This window comes from Polypterus senegalus, chromosome 3 (assembly GCF_016835505.1).
Source record: "Polypterus senegalus isolate Bchr_013 chromosome 3, ASM1683550v1, whole genome shotgun sequence".
Taxonomy (NCBI): Eukaryota; Metazoa; Chordata; class Cladistia; order Polypteriformes; family Polypteridae; genus Polypterus; species Polypterus senegalus.
Window position 1 is genome coordinate 289,788,711 of NC_053156.1, and position 13,854 is coordinate 289,802,564.

Below are 13,854 nucleotides of genomic sequence, written 5' to 3' on the forward strand. Positions count from 1 at the left end.
GCTCGGGGAACAAAACATCAAAATTTGGCCAGGAGACTCTCCATTGAGAACTTAGATAGATAGATAGATACTTTATTAATCCCAAGGGGAAATTCACATAATCCAGCAGCAGTATACTGATACAAAGAAACAATATTAAATTAAATAGTAATAAAATGAAAAAATTTAAATAAAATTAATGTTAGCATTTACTCCCCCGGGTGGAACTGAAGAGTCACATAGTGTGGGGGAGGAACGATCTCCTCAGTCTGTCAGTGGAGCAGGACGGTGACAAAAGTCTGTCACTGAAGCTACTCCTCTGTCTGGAGATGACACTGTTCAGTGGATGCAGTGGATTCTTCATGATTGACAGGAGTTTGCTTAGTGCCCGTCGCTCTGCCACAGATGTTAAACTGTCCAACTTTAATCCTACAATGGAGCCTGCCTTCTTAACAAGTTTGTCCAGGCGTGAGGCGTCTTTCATCTTTATGCTGCCACCCCAGCACACCACCGCGTAGAAGAGGACGCTCGCCACAACCATCTAATAGAACATCTGCAGCATCTTACTGCAGATGTTGAAGGATGCCAACCTTCTCAGAAAGTATAGTCTGCTCTGACCTTTCTTACATAGAGTATCAGTATTGGCAGTCCAGTCCAATTTGTCATCCAGCTGCACTCCCAGATATTTATAGGTCTGCACCCTCTGCACACAGTCACCTCTGATGATCACAGGGTCCATGAGGGGCCTGGGCCTCCTAAAATCCACCACCAGCTCCTTGGTCTTGCTGGTGTTAAGGTGTAAGTGGTTTGAGTCCCACCATTTAACAAAGTCTTTGATTAACTTTCTGTACTCCTCCTCCTGCCCACTCCTGATGCAGCCCACCATAGCAGTGTCATCAGCGAACTTTTGCACGTGGCAGGACTCCGAGTCATATTGGAAGTCTGATGTATATAGACTGAACAAGACCGGAGAAAGTACAGTCCCCTGCGGCGCCCCTGTATTGCTGACCACAATGTCAGATTTATTGTGGTCAATCCTCAAAAGGTGGGTGGACAAACAAAAACCCACCAATCCTGACAAACTCCAAGCACTGATTATTCAAGAATGGGCAGCTGCCATCAGTCAGGATTTGGCCCAGAAGTTGATTGCCAGCCTGCCAGGGCAAATTGCAGAGGTCTTGAAAAAGAAAGAAGGGCAAACACTGCAAATATGGACTCGGTGTATAAACTTCATGTCATTGTCAATACAAGCCTTTGAAACTTCTGAACTGCTTGTAATTCTACTTCAGCACACCAGAGAAACATCTGATAGGAAGATCTGAAAACACTGAAGCAGCAAACTTGGTGAAAACCAACCCTTGGGTCATTCTCAGAACTTTTGGCCACGACTGTAGGTAATCTAATCTCGAACATGTTTGGTGTATCAGTTTGTTGTTCATAAAGCCCAATGCATCTTTTTTCAAAAATTTAAATTCTCTCTGAAGTTCTTCGTTAACCGAGCACAAGCACATAGTCCTGTCGACAGACAAGTGGCGAAAACAAACCGTCTCAGGACTACACACCTTCATATCGCGCTTACGCAGTTCCCAATGTGTACGTTTCGCTTCACAAATACAGACATTACCTATTCTGACGATGCTGGTTCTGCTACCTGCTGGTCAAGAACCCGGGCCATGATAAATCAGGGACTATTAGCCTGGACCAGGGGTGGGCAGTGTCGGTCCTGGAGAGCCGCAGTGGCTGCAGGTTTTTGTCCCCAACCCAGTTTCTTCATGAGAATTCAATTATTGCTGCTGAAGCACTTATTGCTCAAGTGACATTTTTTGTCTTCATTTTAGTTGTCTCACTGGTTAAGATTTTGAACTCTTAATTCCTTATTTTAGTCTTAAACAGCTTCAGTCACTGTTTTTCAATGGCTCCTTATTAGCGGAGTCAGTGGAGGCTCTGATCGGGGCGCTTGAGAGACTGAGTGAGGGGTCTGAGTGTCTGGGCTTGTGAGTGTCCTGATAAAAACCAACATCCAGGCCTTTAATGACCTCTTGGGCACGGCCATCAGCAGTGTGTCTGTCTGCGGAGAGAGTGTCGACCTCATCATCGAGAGGTTTACTTACCTCGGCAGTGACATTCATGTCTCTGGTGACTCTTCTTGTGAAGTCAGTAGACGGATTGGGTGAGCATGGGGGGGTCATGAAGTCACTGGAAAGGGGTGTGTGGCGCTCATGATATCTCTGCAAAAGGACGAAGGTCCAAGTCTTGGTGCTTCCTGTCTTGCTATATGGTTGTGAGACATGGACGCTATCCAGTGACCTGAGATGAAGACTGGACTCCTTTGGTACTGTGTCTCTCTGGAAAATCCTTGGGTACCGTTGGTTTGACTTTGTGTTGCTCATGGAGTCCTGAATGAGGCACATGACCTGCATTGTGAGGGAGAGTCAGTTACGGCACCAAGGCCATGTGGCACATTTCCCAGAGGGTGATCCGGCTTGTAAGATACTCATTGGTGGGGACCCGAGTGGCTGGACCAGGCCAAGGGGTTGCCCACGTAAAACCTGGCTGTGGCAGATAGAGGGTCATTTCCGGAGGGTGGGACTGGACTGTGTGTCTGCCTGGGGGGTTGCCAACCGGGTTCCCGAGCTGTTTCGATGTGTAGTGGGTGCGGCAATGTGCTGTACCAGTGCATGCTCCCCAACTTGGCTTGACTTGACTTATTAGTAATAAGATGCAGAAGACAAAAGAGCCAGCAGTTCTCCATCTAACTTGCTGCCATTTCCATGAAGTTCTTACACGGAGGCCCATGAGAAACATGAAGGACTGAAAATTACTTCTCTGTTTTAGGCTCCAGATCATCTGTTGGGTAACTGAATGGACAGGGGACTTAAAAAATTATTTATTGGATTTAGTTTAAAAAAAAAAATTCTTGTATATTAGAAAAAAAAATATTTGCAATGCATAAATGTTAAAGTAAAATCAAGTTGTTAACCAGAATACGCTTCTAAATATTAACTCGGCTAAAAGACAACAGTTAAGCCTTACTACTTTATCATTGCGAGGTGAATTCATTGAATCCGTGTAGTGTGTGTTATTAAATCAGCCGCCTCAGGGCCATTTCTGGGCATAGACGGTGTAGGCAAGGGCCCCTATTGTTCAGGACGCATTACTGCAGCCCCGTGTACAGATTCCTATCTTTTAATTTGTTTAGAAAAATTTGTCCGGATTGAGGAGCACAAAGAAATGTTTATGTCGTGTGAATCAGCAGCTCCTGCATTGTCTGCAATATACGCAGTAAAATCTGTTGCCCATTAACAGCCCTGGGTGACGCAACATTTTTTTTAACAATATAGATCTACGAACACTCGGACTCGCGGCGAATGTCTGAATATGTCGTTTTATGTTATTTTCGCATACTATCGCTGTTCGGTTTTAACGTCTGACGACCTACAGAGTCCAACAATAACACGAACAACAAAAACGATGATGATGCCAATAATAATAATAATAATACTATTAATAATTCACAAACTGTAGTACTGAAGACACAGACATTGCAAAATAAAATTTAAACGATCAAAACGGCAACGGGACGGTGGCTCTTGAGTGAATTATTAAAAGCTGATTTAATCTAAACTGTGATTGCCTTCCAAATGGACATACATTAAAACTTCGCAAATATCGTCATGTGTTGTTCATCACCATTTGTGGGATTCTCTCTGGGCCCGCTAATGCAGTTTTACGTAGCCCATCCCTCGTTATAAAAGCCCGTGCATTGATTGGCTCGGTATATTGCAATATCTGCATACACGGGTATACAGTAAATAGGAATTGTGGGTAAAGATTCCTATTATACGTTACCGTGGCTGTCCGCCTGTCTGTCCAGGATTTTAAATCACCTGTAGCTCGCAAACCGTTTGATCTACTGACTTCAAATTTGGTACACATATACTACGTGACCTATACTGTCCGCTTTCGGGTGGTGATTTTTATTACTCTTTTTATTTTTATTTTATTGTAGAATCAACAATCGGCAGCGAGCAGCAGGGCCGCCGTGTGGCGCATGCGTATGGACGCCGTTCTCCTTCCCTACCACCTTCGCCATCACTTCCCATAGCTTAAGTCATTCTTGAGGCAGATTGAAGACTTAAGTGCCAACTGAAGTGAAAAAATTAAGCCAAACGTATTAAGTAATTGCAACACCAAGACTTAATCAGTTTTAACGCGAAAAGATGCCGACGAATAAAGAGAAGCCGCGGGCCGCTAGGGTGGAGAAAAGAAGAGCTGCTCAGGAAGCAGCAAGCGCATCAACCTCTGAGCAAACGAATGCTAAACGTAAAGAGAATGGAAACTATAAGTCAAGCGTATTCACTGCACATTATCGTGCAGTACGCCATTACTCGTAAAAATATAATCATTGTCTTGCGTTTTACTCTTCAGATATCCCATCCCCATTATCTGAGTAGTCTAGAGGAGACCACTCCCGATCTCCGGTCAGCGCCACGGTCTCCAGCCCATACAACATAGCTGGTCTCACTACTGTCCTGTAGACCTTCCCTTTCACTCTTGCTGACACGCATCTATCACAGATTACTCCTGACACTCTTCCCCATCCTGCCTGCACTCTTTTTCACTTATTTTCCACAATCCCCGTAACTTTATACTGTTGATCCCAAGTACTGTATTTAATTAAACTCCTCCAACTTCGCCAACTCTACTCCCTGCTTTCTCACCAAATTATCTTTAGGAGTTTTTTTATCATAAGCTCAAAATGAACACACAGAGTGTGCTTCTGGGCCCTTGGTGTTTTGGTGCACCTGTAAGATGGTGACTATGCGATCAAGAGCGAGGAGTTACTTTCGCCGTGTCGAGCTCTTGGCTGCTGTAAGTTCTGCATCCCACTAGATGTCGCTATTTTCTAAATTTCGGCTCTTTAATCCGGCACAGTCGAGGAAAAGCTTCACGGAGCTTCATCCGCCCACCACTAATACAAACAATTTAATGATGAGTGCTCAGCAATTTGCTTAAATTTTATTACGTACTTTTACCATTACTGTCTTGTATGGACTACAACATTATGGCTCATATGTTACTGGATGGGGTGCAGTGGGTAGCGCTGCTGCGTCGCAGTATGGAGACCCGGGTTCACTTCCTGGGTCCTCCCTGCGTGGAGTTTGCATGTTCTCCCCGTGTCTGCGTGGGTTTCCTCCCACAGTCCAAAGACATGCAGGTTAGGTGCATTGGCGACCCTAAATTGTCCCTAGTGTGTGTGCCCTGCAGTGGGCTGGCGCCCTGCCCGGGATTTGTTCCTGCCTTCGTCCTGTGCTGGCTGGGATTGGCTCCAGCAGACCCCCGTGACCCTGTAGTTAGGATATAGCGGGATGGTCGGATGAATGTTACTGGATAAGGTAAAGACATTTTTATTTTGTTGATTATACCTTTTATGTAATCTTGAAGTAAACTGGCGTGTTATATTGGAGAAGAAGAAAAAGATGCTTTTGTGATGGTGAGTGTTAAGCCCACCTATTGATAATTCCCCAGGACAAGTTACACGTGTCTTCCAGATTTCTAATCAAGTGTAAGTATTATGTTTACTGACCATCAACTATGACAAAGAACTCCATACCAGGAAGATGGAAAAGAAGAGCAGCAACATCTGCTGAGCGTCACAGGAGGCACTTAACACAGCATACAGAATTCTTAGCATCTTTCAATGTTATAGGGGGTCTAACTTTTGCTATGTACATGATCAAGAAAAAAGGTTTAATATACAAACAGTAGATAGATAGGCACTATATAACAACTAAATACCAAAGGTTTAATATAAATATGAAAGGTAGTATGTGATCGATAACAGAGGTTCAATATACACACAGTAGATGGATATGAAAGGCACTATATGACAGCTAGTTAGAAAAGATTAATTTTAAAAACAATAAAACTTCATTTCTCCCCTGGGAGAAATGTGGCTTTTTATACAAACTTAATAAAAAATACGCACCAGAATGAGTAAAAAGAAAGGTGACTTCTGACTTGTCTGTCCAAGTCCCAGTAAGGTGTTCATTATGCAGACGTGTTCCTGTGGACGGTTGGGAGACAAAGTCAGAGAGGCAAGATTGCGTTGGTTTGGACATGTGCAGAGGAGAGATGCTGGGTATATTGGGAGAAGGGTGCTAAGGATAGAGCTGACAGGGAAAAGGAGAAGAGGAAGGACTAAGAGAAGGTTTATGGATGTGCTGAGAGAGGACATGCAGGTGATGGGTGTGACAGAGCAAGAGGACGAGGACAGAAAGATATGGAAGATGATGATCTGCTGTGGCGACCCCTAATGGGAGCAGCCAAAAGAAAAAGAAGAAGATTCCTGTTGATTATAAAGGAGCCCCCTGTCTCATTACCTGACACACTTCTGCTGAGTAATTCATTTTCTGAAAGTCCTCAGTGTTGGTGTGTCACAGAGAGGATGTGCAGCATGGTTCATAATGGCACTCAGTTTTGTTTTCATTCTCTCCTTTGTTACGACTGAGGGCATCACATAACTGAGCCTGACCTTCCAATTAGCTTGTTGATTCAGTGAGTCTCTCTGGAGGTGATGTCACCAGCCCAGCACACCACACTGGCCATCACAGAGTGACAGAAGATATGAAGGCTGTCACTACACACACTAAAGGAATGCAGTCAGCCAAAGAAAAAAGGCTGGACTGATCCCTGAACACGGAGGAACTAGAGAAGAAAGGGCAGAGCAGACTCCATCATTAATGTGGACCCCCAAGTACCCGTAGGAGTGGACCGCCTCTGCTTCCACTCCCCTGAACAGTAGCTGGACATGGAGGCTCTCTGTTGAGGCGAAGGTCAGAAAGCAGTTTCTTGGTTTTGCTGATGTTAAGTTGCAGAGAGAAACAAAATTCTCCCCCAGACTCCCCTTCTCTGTCTCATCCCCTTTATCAATACACCCGCATAAGTGCAGAATCATCTGAGAATTTCTGTAAGTGACATGACTTGGTGCTATATTTATAGTCGGAAGTGTACTGAGTGATGACAAAAGCAGACAGGCCTGTTCCTTGTGGTGTTCTGGTGCTGCTCAGAAAGTCCTTGAGTCTCAAAAACTGCGGTCTGCCTGACAGATGGTCCATTATCAGGACACCAAAGGCTCATCCACCTGCATGTCTCTGAGTTTACCCCTTAACAGGGATGGCTGGATGGTATTGATGGCACTGGAGAAATCAAAAAGCCTCGTCCTCACGGTGCTGCCTGCTTCATCCAGATGAGAATAAGCCTTATGGAGCAGACAGATAATTGCATTGTCCACTCTAATCTTTGACCAATATGCAAACTGCAGGTGGTCTACCACAAGATTACTCTCAAAGGTCCCCATGACGCGAGACCTAAACGCCACTAGCCTGTAGTCATTAGGTGATGAAGCGCCCGACTTCTTTGGAACAATACAGCCTTGGGGACAGACCAAATAGGTGACACAGGACACCACAAAATTGGTCAGCACAGGCCTTAAGAACTTGAGGACTGACTCCATTAGGTCCTATGGCTTGTCTTCTCACTTGATCTTCAGGTATGGTCGGTCCATACTGATGGTCAGAGGTGGTGTAGTTGAGATGGCGTGGGAGGACTGGTCATAGGAAGAAGGTGGCAGTGGGAGGGAAAATCTATTAAAAAAACTGGCATTAGCTTTGTCCAGATCTCCTTCTAGCACCTCAGCCCTGGATTGTGTGAGTCCAGTAACGATGCCCAGGACATCTTTCATGTTACTCTGAATGGGTTTGTTTGAGATTAGAGAAGGGGTGAGTAGAAATATTTTTTTTTGTAATGTTGGCTAACTGGCGGCAGGATGGCGCAGTGGGTAGCGCTGCTGCCTCGCAGTTAGGAGACCTGTGTTTGCTTCCTGGGTCCTCCCTGCGTGGAGTTTGCATGTTCTCCCCGTGTCTGCGTGGGTTTCCTCCGGGTGCTCTTGGTTTCCTCCCACAGTCCAAAGACACGCAGGTTAGGTGCATTGGCGATTCTAAATTGTCCGTAGTGTGTGTGTGCCCTGCGGTGGGCTGGCGCCCCGCCCAGGATTTGTTCCTGCCTTGCACCCTGTGTTGGTTGGGATTGGATCCAGCAGACCCCGTGACCCCCTGTAGTTAGGATATAGAGGATTGGATAATGGATGGATGGATGTTGGCTAACAGCAGGTGAACAAGTAAGCTTTAAGAATTGCAGTCTTAGTGGGTCCTCCTGGCTGAGTGGGCTCCACCAGTTTTCACTTACAGGACTACTTTTTCCTGCCATGCACTCGCCCTGCACTTTATGAATGGAGCGCTTCTGTCCTGCGTACTTAATCAAGGTGTGTGTTGGACGTGTCACTGTTGCCAGTTAAACACAAGCCAGACTCAAGGATCCATTTGTGGCACACATCTCCATCTTCAGGCTGCCCCCTCTTGTTCACAGAGAGACCCCCAGCACTGTCAGATACCAAGTCCCTCAGTCTCTCTCTCCTGTGCAGCTCCTAGCCCTCCCATCCCAATGCCTTTAAAAGGCTAAATGCTCCTTGCTATATAAGGCCACGCAGCTGCTTAGGATTTCGAGGAATGTCCTGACATTTCAGGCTGACTTTGGTTGGCCAGACACAAACTCCTCCATTCGGTTCTGTGCAGCTCTTTGTCTAACTGGCCAGCAGCCCTGTCAATCATTCCTGTTTGATGGTGCAGAGCCCGCCTTCCAGTTTACGGAGCAGCTGCCTTGATTTTTGATGGGCAGTCCGGCACCTGCTGGTTGGAAATCAGCGGCACACGGATCTCCCGTCTTAACACGCTGTGGTTCTCTTTTCCTTGTCTGCTTCACATCCACCATGTGTGCATCTCGTTTGGATGCCACCAGACCCAGGATGTCCCGGTGCAGAAGACAGGTCAGTGAGGACCCAGATATCGATAATCTCTTGGCCAACCTGTCTCCCGAAGAAATGCAGGAATTAGAAAATGAACTGGACGAAAGGGAGCCAGATCCTAACATCCCCGTGGGGCTGAGGCAGAGAAACCAGACTGAGAAGCAACCAACCAAGTGCTATAATCGGGGAGCGATGCTGGATTACTGTGAGAGGGAAACCAAGAAGATGATTCAGAGAGAGCTCTCTGTTGAGGTAAGAAGCTTCTCGGGGGAGTGCATGGGGTTTGAGGTCCACCAGTGCGCGCTCCGCTGTCTTTTAGTTTAAGGTTCTTGAGCTGTCCTGACCTTGGTCACTGCCCCCACCTCTCCTCATGTCCAACTTTAAAGCTAACAGAGGCTGGTTAACCAGTTTTTTTGAATGTGGTCAAGCAGGAGTAAAAGGAAGGGTGCTGTCCATTCAACTGTTAAATGGAGAAAGATGAGACCAAGCATATAGGATTTGGGGACATTGAAATGAAAATGATGGAGCTGTTCAACCCAGACTACCACTTGGATCAGTTTCAGGTGGCACAGTGGCATAGAGGTTTCGTGTTGCCATCTCTCAAACCCCAGTTCTAGTCACCATCTTTGTGGAGTCTGCACGCTTTTCCTGGATGTTCAAGTGAATTAATGTCTTGGTATTTTCAGGGCGCTTCATTAAGCTTCCTGAAGTGGTGCCTATTACGCCCAAATCCTTGATGTTTGCCTACAGAGTAGTCGATGGATCTTCACCTGATTATATGGAGACACCTGTGAGGCCCTGTGCTCCTTCTCAACCACCGTCTGGTGATGCCACCTCATCATCTCTCAATTCAGATTCTTTTCATGCTTCTAGCTTCTAGCTGATAGAACATGCTGCTCACTGCCACAATTTGAAAGTCTGACTCCCTCCGTGTGTCTAAGAAGAGTTGGGGTTTTGTAACGAGCTTGGATTTTGTTCTTCGCTTGTGGTGATCGGTTGTGCTACCATGCCCTCTAATGCTTGTTTACTCGATTATGTTAATCTCTTTTGTTGTAAGTCATATTGGATGAAAGCATCTTCTACCCCTGGGGTTCTTAACCTGACGTCTGTGGACCCCTAGGGGATTCATGGAAGGGTTTCAGGGGGTCCGTGAGGGTCAAATAAAAATGAACATTTATATTCACTATACAGACCGGTACTGTTGATTTAGAGTAGTAGTAGCAGATCTGCTTTCATTTGCACAAGAGGATTGTATTTGGGGTGGCACGATGGCACACAGGTGGCGCAGTGGTAGTGCTGCTGCTTTGCAGTAAGGAGACCGTGGAAGATTGTGGGTTTGTTTCCTCCCTGTGTGGATAGCGCTTTGAGTACTGAGACAAGTGCTATATAAATGTAATGAATTATTATTATTCTTACAGTGGGTAGCGCTGCTGCCTCGCAGTAAGGAGACCCGGGTTAGCTTCCCAGGTCCTCCCTGCGTGGAGTTTGCATGTTCTCCCCGTGTCTGTGTGGGTTTTCTCCGAGTGCTCCGGTTTCCTCCCACAGTCCAAAGACATGCAGGTTAGGTGCATTGGTGATTCTGAATTGTCCCAAGTGTGTGCCCTGCGGTGGGCAGGCGCCCTGCCCGGGGTTTGTTTCCTGCCTTGCGCCCTGTGTTGGCTGGGATTGGCTCCAGCAGACCCCCATGACCCTGTAGTTAGGATATAGTGAGTTGGATAATGGATGGATGGATATCCATGATGCTAATCTCATCCCAAAGGTGCTCTACTGGATTGAGATCTGCTAACTGTGGAGGCCATTTGAGTCTAGTGAACTACTTGTCAGGTTCAAGAAACCAGTCTGAGATGATCTGAGCTTTGTGACTTGGCACGTTATCCTGCTGGAAGTAGCCATCTAAAGAAGGTGCCCTGCTCGGGGTTTGTTTCCTGCCTTGCGATCTGTGTTGGCACGGATTGGCTCCAGCAGACCCTGTGACCCTGTAGTTAGGATATAGCGGGTTGGATAATGGATGGATGGATGGATTGTATTTCATAATTCTAATGGGTGGCCATTACTTTTTGCATAAAAATGAGTGTTTTACTTTAAAGTTTACTAATACTTTGTGTATGTCATATACAGTATGTATGAGACAATCAAATCTCGATAAATAAAGTACATTATATTCACTGCAAAGGGTGGCACAGTGGCACAGGAGACCCAGGTTCACTTCCCGTGTCCTCCCTGCGTGGAGTTTGCATGTTCTCCCCGTGTCTGCGTGGGTTTCCTCCCACTGTCCAAAGACACACAGGTTAGGTGCATTGGTGATCCTAAATTGTCCCTGGTGTGTGGGTGCGTGTGTGTGTCTGCCCACCCTACAGTGGGCTGGCGCCCTGCCCGGGGTTTGTTTCCTGCCTTGCGCCCTGTTTTGACTGGGATTGGCTCCAGCAGACCCCCATGACCCTGTAGTTAGGATATAGCAGGTTGGATAATGGATGGATGGATATTCACTGCATGCCAAGTTGTGTTTATGTGAATATTTCTGGGGAAAGGGGTCCATAGATTTCATCAGATTGTTAAAGGGATCTGTGACTTAGAAATAGTTAAGAATCACTGTGCTAAGCAAATAACTGTAAATGTAATTCTAGTGTGAGCGTACGCTGCGATCAACTGCATGCCATCCATGGTTGCTGACAGAATCCAAATCCTGCATTTTCCACATACAAGCCGCATGTTCTTTCTGCGTGTCTGTCCTCTACTGTACAAACTCCAGTTTTCCTCCCCGAAGAAGTGCCTAGTAGATGAACAAACTGGTGGCTCTGAATGGGGGCTGAGAGACAGTGAATGTATACATGAGTGGGCTTTGAGATGGACTGCACCCCACCCTGCTCCCAGACCCCATAATCCCAAATCAAACAGAGCGAATGAATAGATAGATGATCAGCTTTACTCCTTAAAGAGTGAGCAGAAATCCACTGTTTTAAGGTGACGTCCGGCTTCTCCTCAGGAGACACAATCCTGTGCCTACTTGAGTGAGCTGATATTTCCCAGTTTCTGTGTTTTGGGGTCAAAGAAGAAATTACAAAAGTGTGAATACATTTTAATACAAACTAAACAGTTAGATGTGTGTGTGTGTGTGTGTATGTATATATAATATATACTAGGGGGCTCTGCCTCCTTCTCGCTTTGCTCGCCAACCCCCGGGCGGGTGGTACGTGCTGGCCACTTTGCAGCTCTGCCGTTCGCTTATGGGGAAGCGTATGTACAATTTAAACAGATTGTTAATTTTTTCATGGGAATTGTTACATATGCATAATAGACCTAACTATTTTACATTATAGCATGTAATTAACCATAGTGAAACCTAATAAATGGAAAGAAAATAATGTTTCATGTTGCGTTAGAGGTATTTGTTGAGTTAAACATTTCCATTCTGTTTGGCTTTGAAATTAACACGCAAATACTTTTTAAACTTACACTTTTACTGTAAAACTTCAGTAAAAACAACATTTGGAATTAACTTTTCTTCAATGTCGCTTTGACTTTTGGTTCCATGTTTAGACTTACATCGTGACAACGCAACGTATAACTGCCCGTGAGTGAATATCGTTTCTTTCTCTCTAATCAATTAACCGACTTTTTCGAATGTTTGTCCTTGTGATTTATTAATTTTCCTAGCAAAGCTATTCTAATGGGAAACTGTAAACGTTTTAATACGAATGGCATATCAAGATCTCCTTTCGTGTCTACTGTTATCCCCTGAAGATGTGCTACATTACCCTTCTTGTCGCTTGTTAAAATTTAACATGTCAGAATTGTTCGACCGATTTTGAACACAACTAATCTTGTTCCATTGCATAGCCCATCACTCAGACATAAATTAAGCAATAACATTACGATACATCCTTCGTTCAACAGTAATTTGGCCGGTGGAAGACCAGACGGTGTTAACGATTGTAGATATTCTCCGTGATATTAAGTTGATGTTTTCATCTTCCGCACCATCACCACCAACTGTTTCAGCCTAGTCTATTGATACGCATTTAACCAATTTGCCGTGTAACCGATCGACAATTTTTGAGTTAATTTGTTTGACTTCATCATTTCTTGGTGCTAGGATTGCCCGTGTACTCATTTCTTCTGTTGATAACCCTTCGGGATGAAAGTCTTCAATAAGATTTGGACATAATAAGTCTTCTTTTATTGGAAACAAAGTGAGGAAAACGTAAAAATTTATAAGAGCTAAGAGTGCAGGAAGTGTGTCTGACAAAAGCATTCACACCAATGAGGGGTGAGAGGACCGTCGGCATGGGCCGGTAACAGGAAATGGGGGAGAGGAGGGCGGGACTTGAAAAAAACTCTTGGCAATAGTCTCAACTCAAGATTTTCTTTTATAATAAATATTTATATGTATATACACTAATAAAAGGCAAAGCCCTCACTGACTCACTGACTGACTCATCACTAATTCTCCAACTTCCCGTGTAGGTAGAAGGCTGAAATTTGGCAGGCTCATTCCTTACAGCTTACAAAAGTTTGTCAGGTTTCATTTCGACATTCTACGCATAACGGTCGATAACGCTCGACAACGTCAGCCATGTTGAACTTTCTTATTTATGGCCCCATCTTCACGAAATTTGGTAGGCGGCTTCCCTGCGCTAAACCGTACGTACTTTTTTCGGTGGTATGATGCCACTGTTGGCCGCCATATTGAACTTTCCAACGTCACTAATTCTCCAACTTCCCTTGTAGGCTGAAATTTGGCAGGCTCATTCCTTACAGCTTACTTACAAAAGTTAAAGGGGTTTCATTTAGAAATTCTACACGTAACGGTCATAACTGGAACCTATTTTTTCGTCCATATACTATAATAGACTTCTGCTCGATGCCCATGGGAGGCGGAGTTACGCCTCCCACGTAATTTAGTGCCTGCCCATATAAGGCCGCCCGTCAGCGGCAATCCAATAGAAACACTGCCGCTAAATATTCACGGGTGAAGGACTGTGCTTATGCAGAGGAGGATGAGATGGTCAGGG

General features: G+C 45.2%; 1 protein-coding gene across 1 annotated transcript in view; it reads left to right on the forward strand.

The window, feature by feature from the left end:
- The first annotated feature begins 8,731 nt into the window (after positions 1-8,731).
- lmod1b (leiomodin 1b (smooth muscle)) overlaps positions 8,732-13,854 on the forward strand; it is an 89,807-nt gene continuing 84,684 nt past the window's right edge. The window contains exon 1 of the mRNA XM_039749409.1: positions 8,732-9,094. Within this exon, the coding sequence (XP_039605343.1) occupies positions 8,807-9,094 (288 nt within the window). The 5' untranslated portion in view covers positions 8,732-8,806. The remainder of the gene's footprint in view (positions 9,095-13,854) is intronic.